This window comes from Coenobita brevimanus, chromosome 70 (assembly GCF_032717465.1).
Source record: "Coenobita brevimanus isolate Jiangsu-jjx chromosome 70, ASM3271746v2, whole genome shotgun sequence".
Lineage (NCBI taxonomy): Eukaryota > Metazoa > Arthropoda > Malacostraca > Decapoda > Coenobitidae > Coenobita > Coenobita brevimanus.
The window spans coordinates 40,921,433-40,939,522 of NC_137023.1; the positions used below are offsets into that span (position 1 = coordinate 40,921,433).

Sequence of the window (18,090 nt, forward strand, 5' to 3'; positions counted from 1 at the left end):
ATTCACTGCGAGAACAAGGAGTGAATGAGAACATTGTAAACCTGCTTGAAAACATATATAAAGAGGGAACTGCTACAGTTAAATTACATAAGGACTCAGAAAAAATTAAGATTGAGAAAGGTGTACGTCAGGGAGATACAATTTCACCAAAATTATTTACAGCATGCCTGAAAAGTATTTTCAGAAAGCTAGACTGGGAAAACACAGGAGTGAACATTGATGAAGAAAAGCTAAACCATTTAAGATTTGCAGATGACATTGTCCTAATCTCAGAATCAGCGGAGGCATTGCAAGAAATGTTAAAAGACCTGAACAGAAAAAGTCTGAAAGTAAGACTGAAAATGAACCGAAGTAAAACTAAAGTAATGTTCAATCCACAAACACCAAAGAGCGTTATCAGAATAAACGATGAAATTCTTGAAGAAGTTAAGGAGTACAACTACTTGGGACAAATACTAAAATTAACGAAAGATCATGATAGCGAAATAAAAAGACGCATTACAATTGGATGGAAAGCTTTCGGTAAACATAGAGACATTATGAAAAGTACCTTGCCAGTTTGTATGAAATGAAAAGTATATAACGAATGTATAATTCCAGCTATGACGTATGGTTGTGACACCTGGAAACTGACAAAATCAACGGAAAATAAATTAATCCGTTCTCAGAGAGCAATGGAAAGGTCAATGTTGGGAATATCTTTAAGAGAAAGGAAAAGATCAACTTGGGTGAGAGAGCAGACTAAAGTCAAAGATATTATAGACGTTATAAAAGAACAGAAATGGAGGTGTGCAGGCCATATAGCAAGAATATGGGATAACCGATGGAGCAAGAGGTTGACTGACTGGACACCAAGAGATGGTAAGCGTAGCAGAAAAAGGCCAGACAGAAGATGGAGAGATGAGATAGAGAAATTTGCACAGAAAACGTGGCAAACATTGGCTCAGTCAAGGAATTCGTGGAAAAGGTTGGGAGAGGCCTTTGTTCAGCAGTGGACTAGTTATGGCTGATGATGATGATGATGATGATAATATATATATCTATCTATCTATCTATTGCCAGATGCCTCAATCCCGTTTGGGGTGGCCACAAACAAATCGCCTCCAAGTCGCCCTGTCCCCCGCTATTTCACTGCCCTCCTCCCAACTCACACCCCCCTCTCTCATATACCTCTCCACCCCATACTGTATATATATATATATATATATATATATATAAATATATATATACAGTACTACAATATACTACTGCACTCATTTATATTTCATATTTTTTTTTAACTTCAACTCAGGTGGGGGTGGGGGGACCATCAGATGTAATGGACTGTTGGCTTTATTGGATCAGGGTTGCCCCTAATTAGCTCATTATAGCAAAGGTCTACTGTAGATGGATATACACACAAAAATGTACTTATAAGAAGACAAATATACACTGTAAATAGCATGAATCTCAATTAAACTATATCCCCAAAAGTAACTTACAAAGCCCCAAGCTGAATCTTGAACTTGATGGACGATGGATTATACTCTGGCTTGGAAAGGTTGTGCTCACAGTGGCGGCAACGGAGTGAGCGCTTGGGCAGGATGTGTTTCCGTAGTGGATACAACTGTCCCACATCCTCCGGCTGCCATTCTGGGGATGCAATACGCTGCTCCATCGTTGTCACTGAAGGGGATCATCGGCATTAATATCATCAGCAGCAGCATCACCTTACTTGCTACACATAAAATAAATGAAATGGGTAGCATAAAAAAAAGTATGACACCTAAAAAAAAAGGGGGGGGGGGGGCCAAAAGAAAATTGTGTTATATAGGAAGTGCTGTATTATATTCATCAACTGGAAGCTGGATGGGCATACAATGGTCACTTGCTTTTGAAAGTTCTGGATTTTTCTTTTTTTAAAGTAGCTGACTCAAATCCTACTTGGATAATCCTTACACACAGTGTAGTCTAAATGAGATTGGAGAATTTCACACTCTACAACATCTTGGTAACAGCAAAGGCCACTTTTTTTTTTTTTTTTTTTTTTTAACCTATCCGACTCTGGGCAAAGGCTTCAGGGCCTATTTCTCGGGGCAGTGACCTATCCCAAGGCCCAGTAGTCCTCCCACACCTCCACATGTCACCACTTCGGCACTAACTCCCACCATCCAAAATGAATACATGCTAAGGCTGTTTCATACAGGATTGGTGTATTGGTATTAGCGGGGGTATTTTTACATGTCAGCGGGTCATCTGGTACATCAGGAAAGTTTGCTTTCAGGAAACTCAAATCCTTAAACTGTTCCCTGCCCCAGTCGGGATTTGATCCTGGACCCATTAGGTCTGCAGGCCGCCTCTCTACCGATTCAGCCACCGCCTCCCCCTTACAGTGTATGGCATGTCAATGGAGTTATGGAAAAGTAATGGAACTGTGAGTAGTTTTATCTATCTACAGCCTGATGCCATAATCCCATAAAGGGCTGGATATACTTTGACTTTGAGTGCTATATGTTGTTTTAAGAGGAAAGGCACTAACCCTCCACCAACCCACTTGTCAACATGTAAAGAACAATTATAGGTTGGTTATATTGTTACCACCCAGCACTGTAAATGGTTTCCTGGATTACAAGCAACTGTTAGGCTTGTCACTTCAAGTAATGCCACCTGAAAAGGAAAGAAGAGTGATATAATGTGAAAGTGACAGGAAATATGGGAGAAATAGGAAGAGAGGAGGGCAGATACAGAAAATGAATGATAAAGGTCAAGGAAGAAGTAGGAAGCACTATACGGTCAAGTCGCCTAATCCACGGCAATTAGAGACTGGTACCTACCTGCGGATTATGAATTCTGCAGTTTATAAAATTAAGAACCAATAGGAAAAAAGGATATTTAGTCTGGACCCTCGTGGAACCCCCTTAGAGCACCCTACCTAAACCTAACTAGCCAACAGCAAACACAAACAGACAATCTTAGAAACATTCAATGCATGTATTTAATGGAAATAAACAATGATCATGTGGATATAAACAATAATTAAGGGGACTCATCTGACTCTGACGGACGAAAATGCTTAAGTGTATGGGGTAGGTAGGGGCTAGGGATAATTTAGCACCCAGCATGAGGTGGGGGTGGAATAGCCTCATGCTGCTGTTGCCTATCCTCTGCTTCCACCTCCTCTCCCTTCCTCAGGAACTCCTCAAAGTTTGCTACAGAGGAGACTGATGCTGTGTCATCCATGTCGTTGTCAGAGTGTGAAGGGCCTGGCTGTGGTTCAGGTTGTGCTTCTGGCCCTGCCCGGGCAAAATAGCGGGTGATCAGCTCTTGATGCCTCTCATTCACTCACCTGTTATGCAGGTCTTTGTGAAAGGCCACAGCTTTCTCAAGGTGGGCAACGATTTCGTTACATCTTTCCTCATCTTGTTCGAAGCCTTTCACTGCTTCCTTGGCCAAGTCCATGTACACAAGAAAATCACTCAGCTCCTTCATTATAGGCCTAGCACATCCCTGCACTTCACCAGTCACTTCAGCAGCCTGTCTCTGCCTCTCCAACTGCTCGTCATCCTCAATCAGTGAATCCACAACAGCTTCCGTTGCGTCAGGCTTATCGTTCACCACGTCCATTATGTCAGCTGCTGACACATCACCACACCCAGGCACACTGCAGGAAACTTCAACCATTTGTCTGTGATTGGCCAGCAGCTGCGGAATACATCATGGGTGCCCGAATATTATAAACCTCCTCGGAAATGAACCACAATGGAACCTCGGAACAGCGTTTTTTATATTTTTTTCTGCAGAATAAAAAAAATTGGGACTGCTTGGGCATAGTGCTGCGAATTACAAATCCATGAATTAGGTGACTTGACTGTACCAAATGAGTGGATGATGGCTGCCACCACCTAGCACCAACGAGTAGTTCTATCTATCTGTTGCCAGACACCTCAATCCCATAAGGGGTGGCCACAAACAAATCACTTCCATGTAGCCCTGTTCCCTGCCATTTCACTGTCCTACCCCCAGCTCACACACCCCTCCATCATATACCTCTCCATTCCATCCCTCCATCTCATTCCCAGCCTCCCCCTCCCCCCCTTCCACCTCACTCTCATCCACTCTCATCATTAGTCTCTTGCACTTCATCCTCTCCACATGGGCAAACCACCTCAATACATTTCTCCTAATGCTTCCTATCATAACCACATCCACACCACAATGCTCCTTCACATCCTCATTTGTCAGTCTGTCTCTCCACCTAACTCCACATGCTCCTCTCAAGTAACTCATTTCCAATGCTCTCACTCTTGACTTGCGTCCTTCCAAAAAGTTGTTATAATACATATTAAATCCCAATATCATATACCCCCTTTTACTGGGAAGTGGAACAGAACAGGCAATGTTACAGGTGCCATAAAACTACAGAGCATATTGCTGCTTGTAATAAAAATAATAATAATCATCATCATCATCATCCAGACCTCCTTTTCCACCCTTGGGCAGGGTGAGGAGTAGCAACATCCAGACAGCCCAAGTTTGCCCAGTTCAATGGGCCACGCTTCCATTCACTCATCATTCAAGCCCCCAGAATCCTGGCTCTATCTGATATGCCAAAAACATTCACCAAACTCTGTAGCTCCACATAAACATATCCAACAGAGTCAATCCAGACGCTGTCAAGTTAAAAAGGGGTGCCATATCCATGACCATGCACTTCTTTTCACAACATTCATCCAGCCAGCTCAATTCTTATAATGATAATAATAATTATCCATCCATTCATCCATCATCCAATCCTATGTTGCCCCATGAGGAGTGTAGGAGCCCAGGGATAGGCAAGTTGGTCTTGACATTTAAAATGATAATGACCAGCCTTACTCGTCCCCGAGTGGCATTACGTGAGCAATAAACCCCAACCATCCATTGGATATAAACCTGCACAGCCTCAATCCAATCTGGGCACCTTAACTGTCTATTAAACAACAAGGTGCCATAACTTGGTTATATGGTTACCACCTAGCATAGTAAATAGTTTCCTGGTGTACAGGAAACCATTTGGTTTGTCACTCAGTGTAGAATCACAAGTAGACAGAAGGAAGAGAAAAGAATGATGGAAAAAAGACAGAAGAGAAAGGATGGAAAGAAGGAAGGAAGGGAGGAAAGATCAGGCACCTGAGAGCAGCACTACAACCAGTGAGTGGATGGTGAGTGCCCTCACCAACCACACAATATTAATAATATAATAATAATAATAATAATAATAATAAAAATCATCATCATCATCATCTAATCCTGTGTTGCCACATGAGAAGTAGAAGTCGGGGGCTAGGCCAGCTGGTCCTGACATTTAAGATGAGAGTGACCAGCTTCAAACAGATGAGAGAAGGTAAAGTCATCCACAGGTAAGAGGAGGAGGAAAGAATGAAAGAAGTAAAGACAGAAGAGGAAAGAAGAAATGATAATAAAAATAATCTATCTATCTATCTATCTATAGCCCGACGCCCTAATCCCGCAAAGGGTGGCCGCAGACAAAACGCCTCCAAGTCACTCTGTCACCCACCATTTGACTCCCCTCCCCCCAACTCACCCCCCCCTCCCTCATATACCTCTCAACTCCATCCCTCCACCTCATCCTCGGTCTACCCCTCCCTCTCCCTCCCTCCACCTCACCCACATACACCCTCTTAGTCAGTCTTTCACTCTCCATCCTCTCCACATGTCCAAACCACCTCAGTGTATTTCTCCTAATCTTTTCAACCACATCCACATCTACCCCACAACGTTCCTTCACTTCTTCATTCATCAACCTGTCCCTCCATGTCACTCCACATGCTCCTCTCAAGTAACTCATTTCCACTGCTCTCACTCTTGACTTGTTCCCCTCTTGCAAGGTCCATGCCTCGCTTCCATACGTCAGGGTAGGGATCACAATACCATCATGCAGAGACTTCTTAACTTCCACACTCACCTCCCTATTTCTCATCACTGCTTTCAGTGAACCAACAACCTTCCTTCCCTGCTGTACCCTTTCACGTACTTCATCCCCCAAAGTTCCATCCTTACTCATCACACTACCCAAGTACTTGAATGTACTCACATTCTCCATATCCTCACCATCCAACCTCACTGCACACTCTGTGACTTCATTCCTCTCAAACACCATAACTTTACTTTTGTTTACATTAACTTTCAGCTTCCTCCTCCTACACACTGTCCCAAATTCATTCACCAAACCTTGCAACTCCCATTCATCTTCACTCAACAATACTGTATCATCAGCAAACAGCAACACCGGAAGCTTCCAAATCTCACCCTCATTCATTAGGGCCACCCCCACATCCACTGCCCTACCTTGTACCTCCTTTACGACCCCATCCATATATATATTAAACAGCCATGGAGACATTACACACCCCTGTTTCAGTCCCACATTGAGATCAAAGAACTCACTCAGCTCACCATCCACTCGCACCGTAGCCCTAGCTCCCTCGTACATACTCTTCACAGCACTCAACAATTTCCCCTCCACTCCATATATTCTTAATACCTTCCACATACCTTTCCTATCTATTCTGTCATAAGCTTTCTCCAAGTCCATGAAGGCAGCATACACTTTCCTTCCCTTCTCTAGATACTTCTCCACTAAACATCTTAGAACAAATATCTGATCTACACACCCTTTTCCCTTCCTAAATCCCCCTTGTTCTTCTCCAACTAGCTCCTCTGTCATATGCCTAACCTATCAATGAGTATTCTACCATATATTTTACCAGTCACACTAAGAAGGCAAATACCCCTATGGTTACCACATACTTCTCTCTCCCCTTTTCCTTTGTACAGAGGAACAATTATACCTGATTTCCAGTCCTCTGGAACCCTTCCCTCTTCCCAAGCCAATCTACACAACTTCCATATCCACTCCACAACAATCTCACCCCCATACCTAAGCATTTCACCACACACTCCATCAATTCCTGGGGCCTTTCCCAGCTTAATCTTCATCATCGCTTCCACTACTTCCGACCTACTGATCTCTTCCTCCCTCCTCTCATCTCTTCTTCTCCCAGCCATTCCCCAACCACTTATACTCACACTGCTCTCACTCTCTACATTCAACAAATCCTCAAAGTGCTCCTTCCATCTCCTCAATTTCTCTCTCTTCTCCACCAACAATCTATTATTCCTATCTTTCACTCCCCTACTATTTCCCCTTTCACACTGCCTTACTTTCTTTACCTCCTTCCAAAACAATTTCTTACTCTCCCTCCATTTCACACTCAGATTCCTCCCAAACTCTTCATCCACTTTCTTCTTACTCTCCTTCACCAGTCTCTTAACCTCCCTTCTCCTGCTCACATATACCTCTCTCTTCTCTCTCTCATCTTCTCCCCTACCTCTACTCGCTATCCATTCACCATATGCCTTCTTCTTTTGTTCCACAGCTCGTTTCACCTCATCATTCCACCATGCTGTCCCTTGCACACCCTTGCATCTCCTCCTCACTCCACAAACCACCTCACACGCTGCGCTTATCTCTTCCGTGAATATCTTACATACGTCTTCCACCCCTTCCATCTGCTCTAGCTCATACCTTCCCAATCTTTCTTCCACTATGCTCTTATACTCTGTCCTCTTCTCACTATCTTGCAATTTCTGCACTCTTCTCACAGGAGCTGTTTCCTCCTGTCTTCCCCTTCGCAAGACAGAAGAGAGAATGTAAAGGCATCTGTAGGCAGGAGGAGGAGGAGGAAAGAATGAAAGAAGTAAAGACAGAAGAGGAAAGAAGGATAACAATAAAAGTAATAATAATAATAATCATCATCATCATCATTGTCATCATCATCTGGTCTTTTGTTTCTCAAATGCACCAGTTCTTCTAAAGGAAGTCACTAGTGTTCAACACTCATTTACACTTTTACAAGTATACCAGGCCCTCCACATTCATGGGGGTTAGGGGACACAGACCCCTCCAAAAGTGGATTTTCTCCGAATGTTTGGCATGCCCGCCCCCCAAAATGCCTCTACAGCCGCAAATCACTCCTTGCGAGCAAATGTGCATATACTGTACCTAATAAACCATATCTGGAACCTGAAAGCAGCATAAAATATCACAAATAGTAACAGATCAACTGTAAAAAAAAAAAAAAAAAAAAAAAAAAGTCTAATAATAAATTTTAATTGGGTATAGCTGTACAGTCCATTACTAAGTCAGGGTAAATATGTTCCTGGTGACTTCCACAGGCTTCTGGTAGTGAGTGCGTCTCGCGCACATCCATGTGAGTGTGGGCAAGTCATCAGCTACATATTTACCCCAACTTCTTACAACCATATCAATTAAATTCAGAGTTAATTCACCACTGTCCCTAAAGTTTTGGCAGACGAACTCTGACGACTTGTGATGACGATGATGATGAACACGACATCGATGACGCTGAAGATGATTAGCCATGCAGTTACCAATGACGGATGACTGGATGCTATCACAAGTAAATCGCACAATTGGGAGGGAATTCTCTCACACATTAGCATAGCAATGCACTTCTTACCTCTGAACATGCAAGAGTACAATTATTGGGGACAATTACGAGATCAGGGGAGGTTTGGTGTGGCAACGTATAGGCAGCGAAATGACCACGACAGCTGCAGGACACAGACTAAGAGGGAGATAGAGGAGCACGGGAGCGCGGTGGTTTGATGCGGGCCTGTTTTGGCGTGAAATGACCCAAGAGCATTCGCGCAGCGACATTTTGTGGGTGCGAATGAAATCTCAGCTCTACAGAGGGACAATCTGTGAATGTGAAAGGGAAGCAAAAGTAGAATCCGCGAATGTGGAGGGCCTGGTGTACAGGAATTGTGACATCACTCATGTACAATGCACACTTCATTAAAACAAAAAAAAAGTGGGAGCAAAACACTATAATTTGTTCATCACAACACCTCCCCCCAAACTGTGGCTTCTTAACCCTTAAAGTACTAAGGTTGTCGATTGAGCTTTTTGCGCAATTTCTTAAAAGGACGAGCAACGCCAATCGTGCAACATCTACAAAAAATTGGCGGCAGGTGGCTCCACCCCAGCTGTGATGTAGATGGCTTCTAACCAATCAGAACGAGTGTTGGACACACCGGTGGGGGGACCCAGGCCTGTACCCAGGCGGTAGGGGGTGTACCCCCCACCTTCCTCTCACCACATTCCTCTACCCCACTACCTTGTTACTACCCTACCTCCCACCGTTCTTACCACAATCACGACCCCTCCCACACCCTCCTCATGCATCCCCCCCCTCCCATGTGGATCCCTCCCCCCGTCACCTGGAGGAGGATATTTCCCCCCTACCCTCCCTCCAAGTCCCTTTACTCCACTGGGGTCCTTCCTATGTGTCTGGTGGTGGTCTCCTCCCATCCCTCCGTCCCCATACACCCCTTCCTGGCCTTACAACCTCCCACCACCTTCCCCCACCCCAACCCCCTAGCACGCAGGATCTTTACCTCCCCGGCCTCGGATATTTTGCATACTTTTTACGCTTTATGGAGCATGTTTTTGAATCATTACCTGTAATTTATTTGTGTCTTTGCAAAGAGATATGCACACCACAAATATTTTAGCTGTCTTTATTCGAAACCCACTTGAAAAAGAAATTTTATCTTACGCCGATGCATGCAAGCATGTTGGAGCCTTCAAAAACGAAACAAAATGAAAACTAGCTAGATTTGAGAGCTCAGGGGGGAGGGGAGGGGGGAGGGGAGGTTCAGTGAGGGGAGGGCAGGGAAGGGGAGAAGAGAGGAGGGGAGGGAGGGGACTGGAGGTATGGGGAGGGGCGAGGAGGGGAGGATAATTTTTACTATTTATCATATTTTTATTGGGCAGGGGTTCATGACCATTTTCCCTAGCTAGATTTGACAGCTTGGCAGGGAGGGGAGGGGTGGGGAGGGGAGGGGAGGGACGGGATTGGAGGTATGGGGAAGGGAGAGGAGAGGAGGGGAGGATAATTTTTACTATTTATCATATTTATTTGGGGGTTTGTCACCATTTTATTTTTTTTGAAGCACATTACAATGGTTTGTAACATCTGTATTAAAAAAAAAAAAAAAAAAAAAAAAAAAAAAAAAGGTGAATTTTGTACGTATTTTTGTGAAGAAAACAGGTGTAAGCAACGTATTTTCTTTCTCGCCAGGGCAGTGACAGGTAACTATTATCAACTTTGACGGGCCATAGCTTGGTAACTATTGGGTCTAGGAGAGTGGGGTTTGCATTTTCAGGTGTGTATATTCAAGCTCTATAAATTGGGCATAAAACTTTTAACCTCTGACATACAGTAGTCGAAAACTAGGCCTGTCTTTGTGTCCTGAGGGGTAGTCAAGGCTGGAGAATTGAGTATCCTAGGGGTTAAAGGAGAAAGACTTTGAGCTGCTCTTCAAAAGATTCAATAGAAGTCAAATGCCTCATGAACAATGGCAACATATTATAAAACCTATGGGGTTCGTTTTCGTTTTTAAAGGCTCCAACATGCTTGCATGTGTCAGCCTTGGTCACCTAATGGCGGCTCTCCACACTGCACGATCCATTGCAGCCTCCCTGTTCAGTCCCTTAACCCTAAGGTCACACTTAATGACCTCGTCCCATGTCTTTCTCGGTCTACCCCTCATAGCCCCACCCCCAATATTAACACTTCTCACCTTCCCCACCCAATTATCACCCCCCATCCTCTCCACATGTCCAAACCACCTCAATCTACCTCTCCTCATCACAACACCAATACACTCCAGTCCCATCCTACCTCTCAACTCTTCCATTGTAAACCCAGCCCTTCCAGGCCTTGGATGCAGGGACGCACTGCACATCCACCTAATCATTGTCATTTCTGTACGTCTGAGCCGGCGAATGTCTTCCTCCTTCACTGCCCAGGTCTCACTGCCATACAGCATTACACTCCTAACACATGCTGCATACAAAGACCCCTTAGCATGTAGGGAGAGCCCTCTCAATGTCAGGAGAGGCAAGAGCTCCCTAAACTTCTTCCAACCACTTCTCACCCTAGCCACAGAGCTAGCTCCAGCCCCACCTCCAGCACACAACATGTCTTCCAAATAACAAAACTCTTCCACACACTCAAGAGATTCACCAGCAAGTTCAATCCTTTCACGTCTGACGATCTCCACCTGCTCACCCCGGCACGCCGTACACATAAAATCAGCATTATCTCGCAGTCTACCTCTGATACCACTACATCTCTTATGCACCCACTTATCACACACACCGCATAAGATGGAATTACTTCCCACGCCCTTGTGGCAAACTGCACATGGCCACTCTCCCTCGTCTTTGACAGTACCGCCACCAACCCTAGACATCATCACTTTTGTTTTATCTGCATTTACCCTTAAACCCTTTTGCCCCATACCATCTCTCCACTTCCTAAACCTTTCCTCCGCCTCCCTTTCATTCTCTGCAATCAACACCAAATCATCAGCATACAACAACTCCCACGGGAGTCCGTTTCTAAAGTCACGTGAAAGGGCTTCAAGTACCATGATAAACAACATGGGACTCAAGACTGACCCCTGATGCACACCAACATTCACGGAAAACTCATCACTCAAATCTCCATTCACTCTCACCTGGGTGTGAGCACCCACATACATGGCCATAACCACCCTAACCAGCCACTCCTCCAAGACAAGCTTTCTCATTGCCCACTTCACCACCTCTCTAGGGACTCTGTCAAAGGCCTTTTCCAAATCAACAAAAACAAAATAAAGATCCCTTCTCCTACCAATATATTTTTCCTGAAGCTGTCGAACAATGAATATGGCATCAGTGGTCCCCCTACCTGGCATAAACTCAAATTGCATCTCATCAATATTCACTCTTTCTCTAATCATACCTTCTAAAACTCTCTCCATTACCTTCATTATCTGATCTAAAAGCTTTATACCTCTATAATTCCCTCTTTCCAGGGCATCACCCTTCCCTTTATACACATTTACAATAACACTCTTCAGCCAATCATCTGGGACAACACACTCATAAATAATCCTATTTATCAGGTCAGTGACTAAACTCACCCCTATATCGCCTGAGGCCTTCAACATTTCGGCAGTCAACACAGACACACCTGCTGCCTTCCCCACCCTCATCCTGCCTATTGCCTCACTCACAGTAGCAGTATCAATCAAAGGCCAAGGGCCAGACACTGGATCTGCTGGCTCCAAACCTTCCCTGTCCCAGTCAAACCCCTCATTCAACAACCGGTTATAATGCTCTCTCCATGCATCTTTAATATCCTCACTGTTCACCACTACCCTTCCCTCATCATTCTTCACACACTGCTCACCTATGATATCCCGATTATCCCTCTTCACCTGACCTGCCACCCTAAATATATTTTTCCTTTCCCCATGATTTAGGTTATCAAGTAATTGTCTCTGTGACTCAGACTTTGCCCTGTATACCTCTCTCCTAGCCCTACGCTTGGCAGCCAAATATTCCTCTTTGCTACCACCCTTCTTCCATTCCCGGAAAAGCCTTCTTTTCTCCTTAATTGCAGCTTCTACACCCTCATCCCACCACCAAGTTACTTTATGTCTTGGTGGTCCTCTTGTCCAGCCGCATGTTACATCAGTAACTCTCAAGAAATTGTTCTTGAGGGCTCTGTACTGTTCATTAACGCCTCTGTCTACAGCTCCCTGTTCAGCCATCACTCTCCTCAACTCGCTATAGAAGGCATCCCTTACTACTTGGTTTTTCAGCTTCCATATTTTCCTCCTAGGTACATAAGTCCTCTTTTTCATCACTTGTTCTTTAAGCACCATATCACAAATCAATAGTTTGTGCTGCTGCACACACTCCTCACTTCCTATAACTTTAACATCCCTCACTAACCTTCTATCGGCCCTCCTAACCAGAAAATAATCTATCTGACTGCTATTTCCCCCAGACTCATATGTAATTAATCTACTGTCTCTTTTCCTAAAAGAATAAGAGAATGAATTTTCAAAGAAAGATGAATGATGAACAACTGCTGGCTCAACAAGGAGCAAGGAATTATCTTCACTTCTTAACATCACACCTGGACATGCCATTTGAAGTTTTAACAATTCAACAAGCTATGTTGGTTTAACAAACTTAAGACACCCATTTACAAAGTCTGAGATCTCTAACTCTCAACTCAGTACAGCCATCTCCATAAATCAAGACTTATCAACAATCAGTGAATCAGGACAAAACAACCTTGTCTCATTTAATGCTAGTAAAACTAAATATATACAATTTACTAACAGACAGGTATTGCCAGATTTGTATATTGCCTTCAATGCTATAAATATTCCCATCTCCAAAAGTATTGAAATTCTCGGAGTCTCACTTAACAATGCCCTCAGCTGGACCTCTCATGTCAGATCACTTGCTAAAACTGCCTCAAAGAAACTTGGATTACTGTACAGAGTCTGTAACTTCTTCACTGACGAGCAGTTAGCTACAATTTATAAGAGTCATGTGCTCTCTCAGCCTGAATACTGCTCACCCTTGTGGAATGGATGTGGAGAGGTTGCATTAAAACAATTAGACAATATTCAGAACAAAGCTGTTGGAATTATTAATAACCCTGCTACTAATAAACTACCTCCCCTACAAGTAAGAAGGAATGTTGCCTCCCTGCTACTAATAAACTACCTTCCCTACAAGTAAGAAGGAATGTTGCCTCCCTTGCATTATTTTACAGATATTTTTATAGCAAATGCTCAGACGAAATTGCGTCCATTATGCCACCTCTCCATGCCTTCCTTCGTGCTACGCAGGCATCTGGTAGCGCTCATGACTGGACTGTCACACTACCATATGGCAGAACTTCTGCCTATTAGAATTCTTTCATTCCCCAAACTGCATCTCTCTGAAACTCGCTTCCCCAGAGATGTTTCCCTCAAAACTTCAACCTACAGCTGTTCAAGTCTAACTATTACAGATATTTTATGAACAGAGGACACCAATAATCTGGCGTATGGATTAGTTTTTTTCTTCATTTGATTTTCCTTCGTCTGTTGTTATTATTAAAAAAAAAAAAAAAAAAAAAAAAAAAAAAAAAAAATTGAATGCAATAAGACACAGTTCAAAGTCAATTCTAGCCATTATTGGGTATCAATGCAACTCAGTTAGAAATCAGGTGGTCCGGGTTCTTGGGGGGAGGACAAAAATTAGCCTTACTGATCTACTGAACACAGATGGCACCTTACTTAACAGATTATTCAGGAGGCCAATCCATAACAAATCACAATGATAAACACATGATCAAAGTATAGTCCACTGTTAAAAGGCAACATATATTCTGCAGTTGTCTCACAGAGTACAGGTTTCTGATGTGCAGATTACAATGTCTGGCAACTTGATTAATATGTTCTTTAGAATTTAGCTCTGAATCAAAATATACACCAAGTTCGGATGAAACTAGCCAGATGAAATTGTGACTCGCCAATCTTCATATTCAGGGCATTGTCAACTACTGAAGAATTAACACATCTGCTCATGATCCACAATAAAGCAACAAATAGGAAAAAAGAAATAAAAATGTTGGTCTTACTGGTAAATCCCTCTATGAAATGATATACAACACAGGCAAACTGGATTAGGCTAATAACTGGTTCACCGGGTCTAAAGCCTCAACTTCTGGTGATACTGAAAATCTGACACCTTAGCATTAATTCTATTCCTCAAATAATTAACAACATATATTCTGCTTCTCTTGGGATCAATTTCAGTTTTTTGCTTGAGAATGTTTCTCCTTCATGAGTTATCTGATTAAAGGATAGAAGTTGGGGCCAAAAGCTTTAATGTTACCAATACGGATCTGAGTCTGACTGGTTGTAGTAATGATTCTACGATGCCTTTCTGTCTAGCGAGTTAAGACACTCTAACTAAATGGGACCGTAATGGTTTATGTGAATGGCTACTTTCTCTCATCATGAAATTTGGCATCACTTTTCAAACCAGACAGTCAATGGTGCATGTTAAGTACATATAGAAAAGTATCATCAGTACTGATGATCAAGCTTGTGAGGTATGGCCACGGTTCAGGGGAGATGAATGATGTATGGATGACTGAAGAGCCCATTTAACTTGGTCATACTGTTAATAGCTCTTCCTCTTTCAGTTTTCTTTCCTTGTTTCTGGATCCTATCTCACTCCATCTTAAGTAGGAAAAAGGATCATGATCATGATGAATGATGACTATCACCAAACAATTCATTCACTTTTGGTAACCTAGACTTTTCATACTGTAGAGGAGGCGGTGGCCAAGTCAGCAGAGAGCTGGCCCGCAGTCTTAATGGACCCTGGTTTGAATCCTGGCTGTGGCAGGGAACAGTTTCAGAATGTGAATTTCATTAAAGTAGACTTCGCTGATCAACCATAAGACCTGCTGACATGTCACAACCATACCACAGCCAAGGGCGTCATTTGGGGGGGGGGGGAGCGAGGGGCACTCACCCCCCCACAAGCTTTCTGAGGGGGCCTCCAAATAAACTACAATTAATGAAAAATATATATATATAAGGTTAACACCGTAAATATAATTTGTATTTAAACTCAGTAAGTTTTGAGTGAAATATGTGGCGTGCACGTGTGTGTGTGTGTGTGTGTGTGTGTGTGTGTGTGTGTGTGTGTGTGTGTGTGTGTGTGTGTGTGTGTGTGTGTTCTTACCTACCTAATTCCTCACATCTAATTGTATCTTTACAGGAATGAGTCAAGCTCGTACTGTCCTGTGTATTAAACCTTTTTTATCATACATATCCTTAAATTTATGAATAGTTTTGGCACGCACTGTTTCATTCAGTAGTGCATTCCACTGGTCATTTGCCCTATTTGGAAAACTGAATTTCCTAACATCGGTATTGAACCTCTTTTTAGGTGTTTTTTTGCAGTGTCATGTTGCTGATGCTTCCTCATAGGTTATATATTCATTTATGTCAATTTTCTCTTTCCCTAAAATGCATTTATATAGCATAATCATGTCTAATCTTTTCTTCTCTCCTGTAGTGTTGGTAGATTCAGTTTTTCTAATCTTTCTCCGTAGCTTAGATCCCTTAAGCTTGGTACCTTTCTTGTAGCTGCCCTCTGTACTCTTTGAGTCATAGCTATGTGTTTTCTGAGATAAGGATTCCAAACTACTGATGCATACTCCAGGGTTGGTCTGATGAATGACGTTCTTATCATTCTCAGCATGTCTTCATATATATACGTGTATGTTATTCTCATATTAGCAAGCAATGTATACATGTTACGTACCTCCTCACTGATGTGGTCAGCTAGAGGTAGTCTGAAACTGATAATCACTCCTAGGTCCTTCTTTTCTGATATGTGTAGGGTTGATCTTCCTAACTTATAATCCCAATCTGGTCTTTTCTCACTTTCACCAAACTTAATACATGACACTTGTCCACATTAAATTCCATTCGCCATTTATTGCTCCATTCATGAAACTTATTTAATTCCTCTTGGAGCTCTTTGCAAAAATCTGTGTTAGTAATTTTCTTTTGTATTTTTGCATCATCCGCAAACATTGTCAGACAGCTTCCCTTTCCAAGGTTACTGTCTGTGTTATTTAAATATACTAAAAACATAATTGGTGCCACTACTGAGCCCTGTGGAACTCCACTAGTCACTTCCTTCCATGATGAGTAATTTCCCCTTAATACTGATCTCATTTCCGTTTTTCTGAGAGAATCCCGCATCCAACAGTACAGACTGCCTTAGATACCTCCTTGATGGTACAGTTTCCATAAATAAAAGTCTTTGGTGCAGAACTATCTATCTATCTATCTATCTGTTGCCAGACACCTCAATCCCGTTTGGGGTGGCCACAAACAAATCGCCTCCACGTCGCCCTGTCCCCCGCCATTTCACTGCCCTGCTCCCAACTCACAACCCCCTCTCTCATATACCTCTCCACCCCATCCCTCCATCTCATCCTCGGCCTCCCCCTCCCTCTTCCTCCCTCCACCTCACTCACATACACCCTCTTTGTCAGTCTCTCATCCTCCATCCTCTCCACATGGCCAAACCACCTCAGTGTGTTCCTCATAACGCTTCCTATCACATCCACATCCACACCACAACGCTCCTTTATATCCTCATTCGTCAGCCTGTCTCTCCATGTGACTCCACAGGCTCCTCTTAAATAACTCATTTCCACTGCTCTCACTCTTGACTTGTGCCCTTCCAACAACGTCCAAGCGTCACTTCCATACATTAGAGTTGGTATCACAATACTGTCATGTAGTAACTTTTTCACTTCCATGCTCACTTCCCTGTTACTTATCACTGCTTTCAAAGAACCAGCAACCTTTCTTCCCTGCTGTACCCTTTCAAGCACTTCACCCTCCAAACCTCCATCCTTACTCATCACACTACCCAAGTACTTAAACATACTCACATTTTCCAATTCCTCACCATCCAACCTCGCTGTACATTCACTGACTTCACTTCTCTCAAAGACCATCACTTTACTCTTCCCTACATTCACCTTTAGATTCCGTTTCTTACACACTCTCCCAAACTCATCCAACAAGCCTTGCAGCTCCCCTTCGTCTTCACTCAACAACACAGTATCATCTGCAAACAACAGTACAGGGAGTTTCCAAACACTATCCTCTCTCACCAGGGCCACTCCAACATCCACTACCCTACCTTGTACCTCTTTTATTACCCCATCCATGTCCAGATTGAACAACCATGGAGACATGACACATCCCTGTTTCAACCCAACCTTCAAAGAGAAAAATTCACTTAGTTCACCATCCACATGCACTGCAGCCTTAGCACCATCATACATACTCTTCACAGCATTCAACAACTTCCCATCTACTCCACATAATCTTAATACTTTCCACAATCCTTGTCTATCCACCCTGTCATATGCTTTCTCCAAATCCATGAAAGCCGCATACAACTTCTTTCCCTTCTCTAGAAACTTTTCCACTAAAGATCTAAGAATGAATATCTGATCTACACAACCTCTTCCCTTCCTTAACCCTCCATGTTCTTCTCCAACTAATTCCTCTGTTCTTTCTCTAACTCTGTCAATAAGTATCCTACCATACACTTTGCCTATTATACTAAGAAGACAA

The 18,090-nt window shown here is 43.1% G+C and overlaps 1 protein-coding gene across 1 annotated transcript in view; it reads right to left on the reverse strand.

The window, feature by feature from the left end:
* DCTN4-p62 (dynactin subunit 4) overlaps nt 1-18,090 on the reverse strand; it is a 76,019-nt gene that overhangs the window by 24,332 nt on the left and 33,597 nt on the right. The window contains exon 6 of the mRNA XM_080277514.1: nt 1,482-1,665. Coding sequence (XP_080133640.1) covers nt 1,482-1,665 — 184 coding nt within the window. The remainder of the gene's footprint in view (nt 1-1,481; nt 1,666-18,090) is intronic.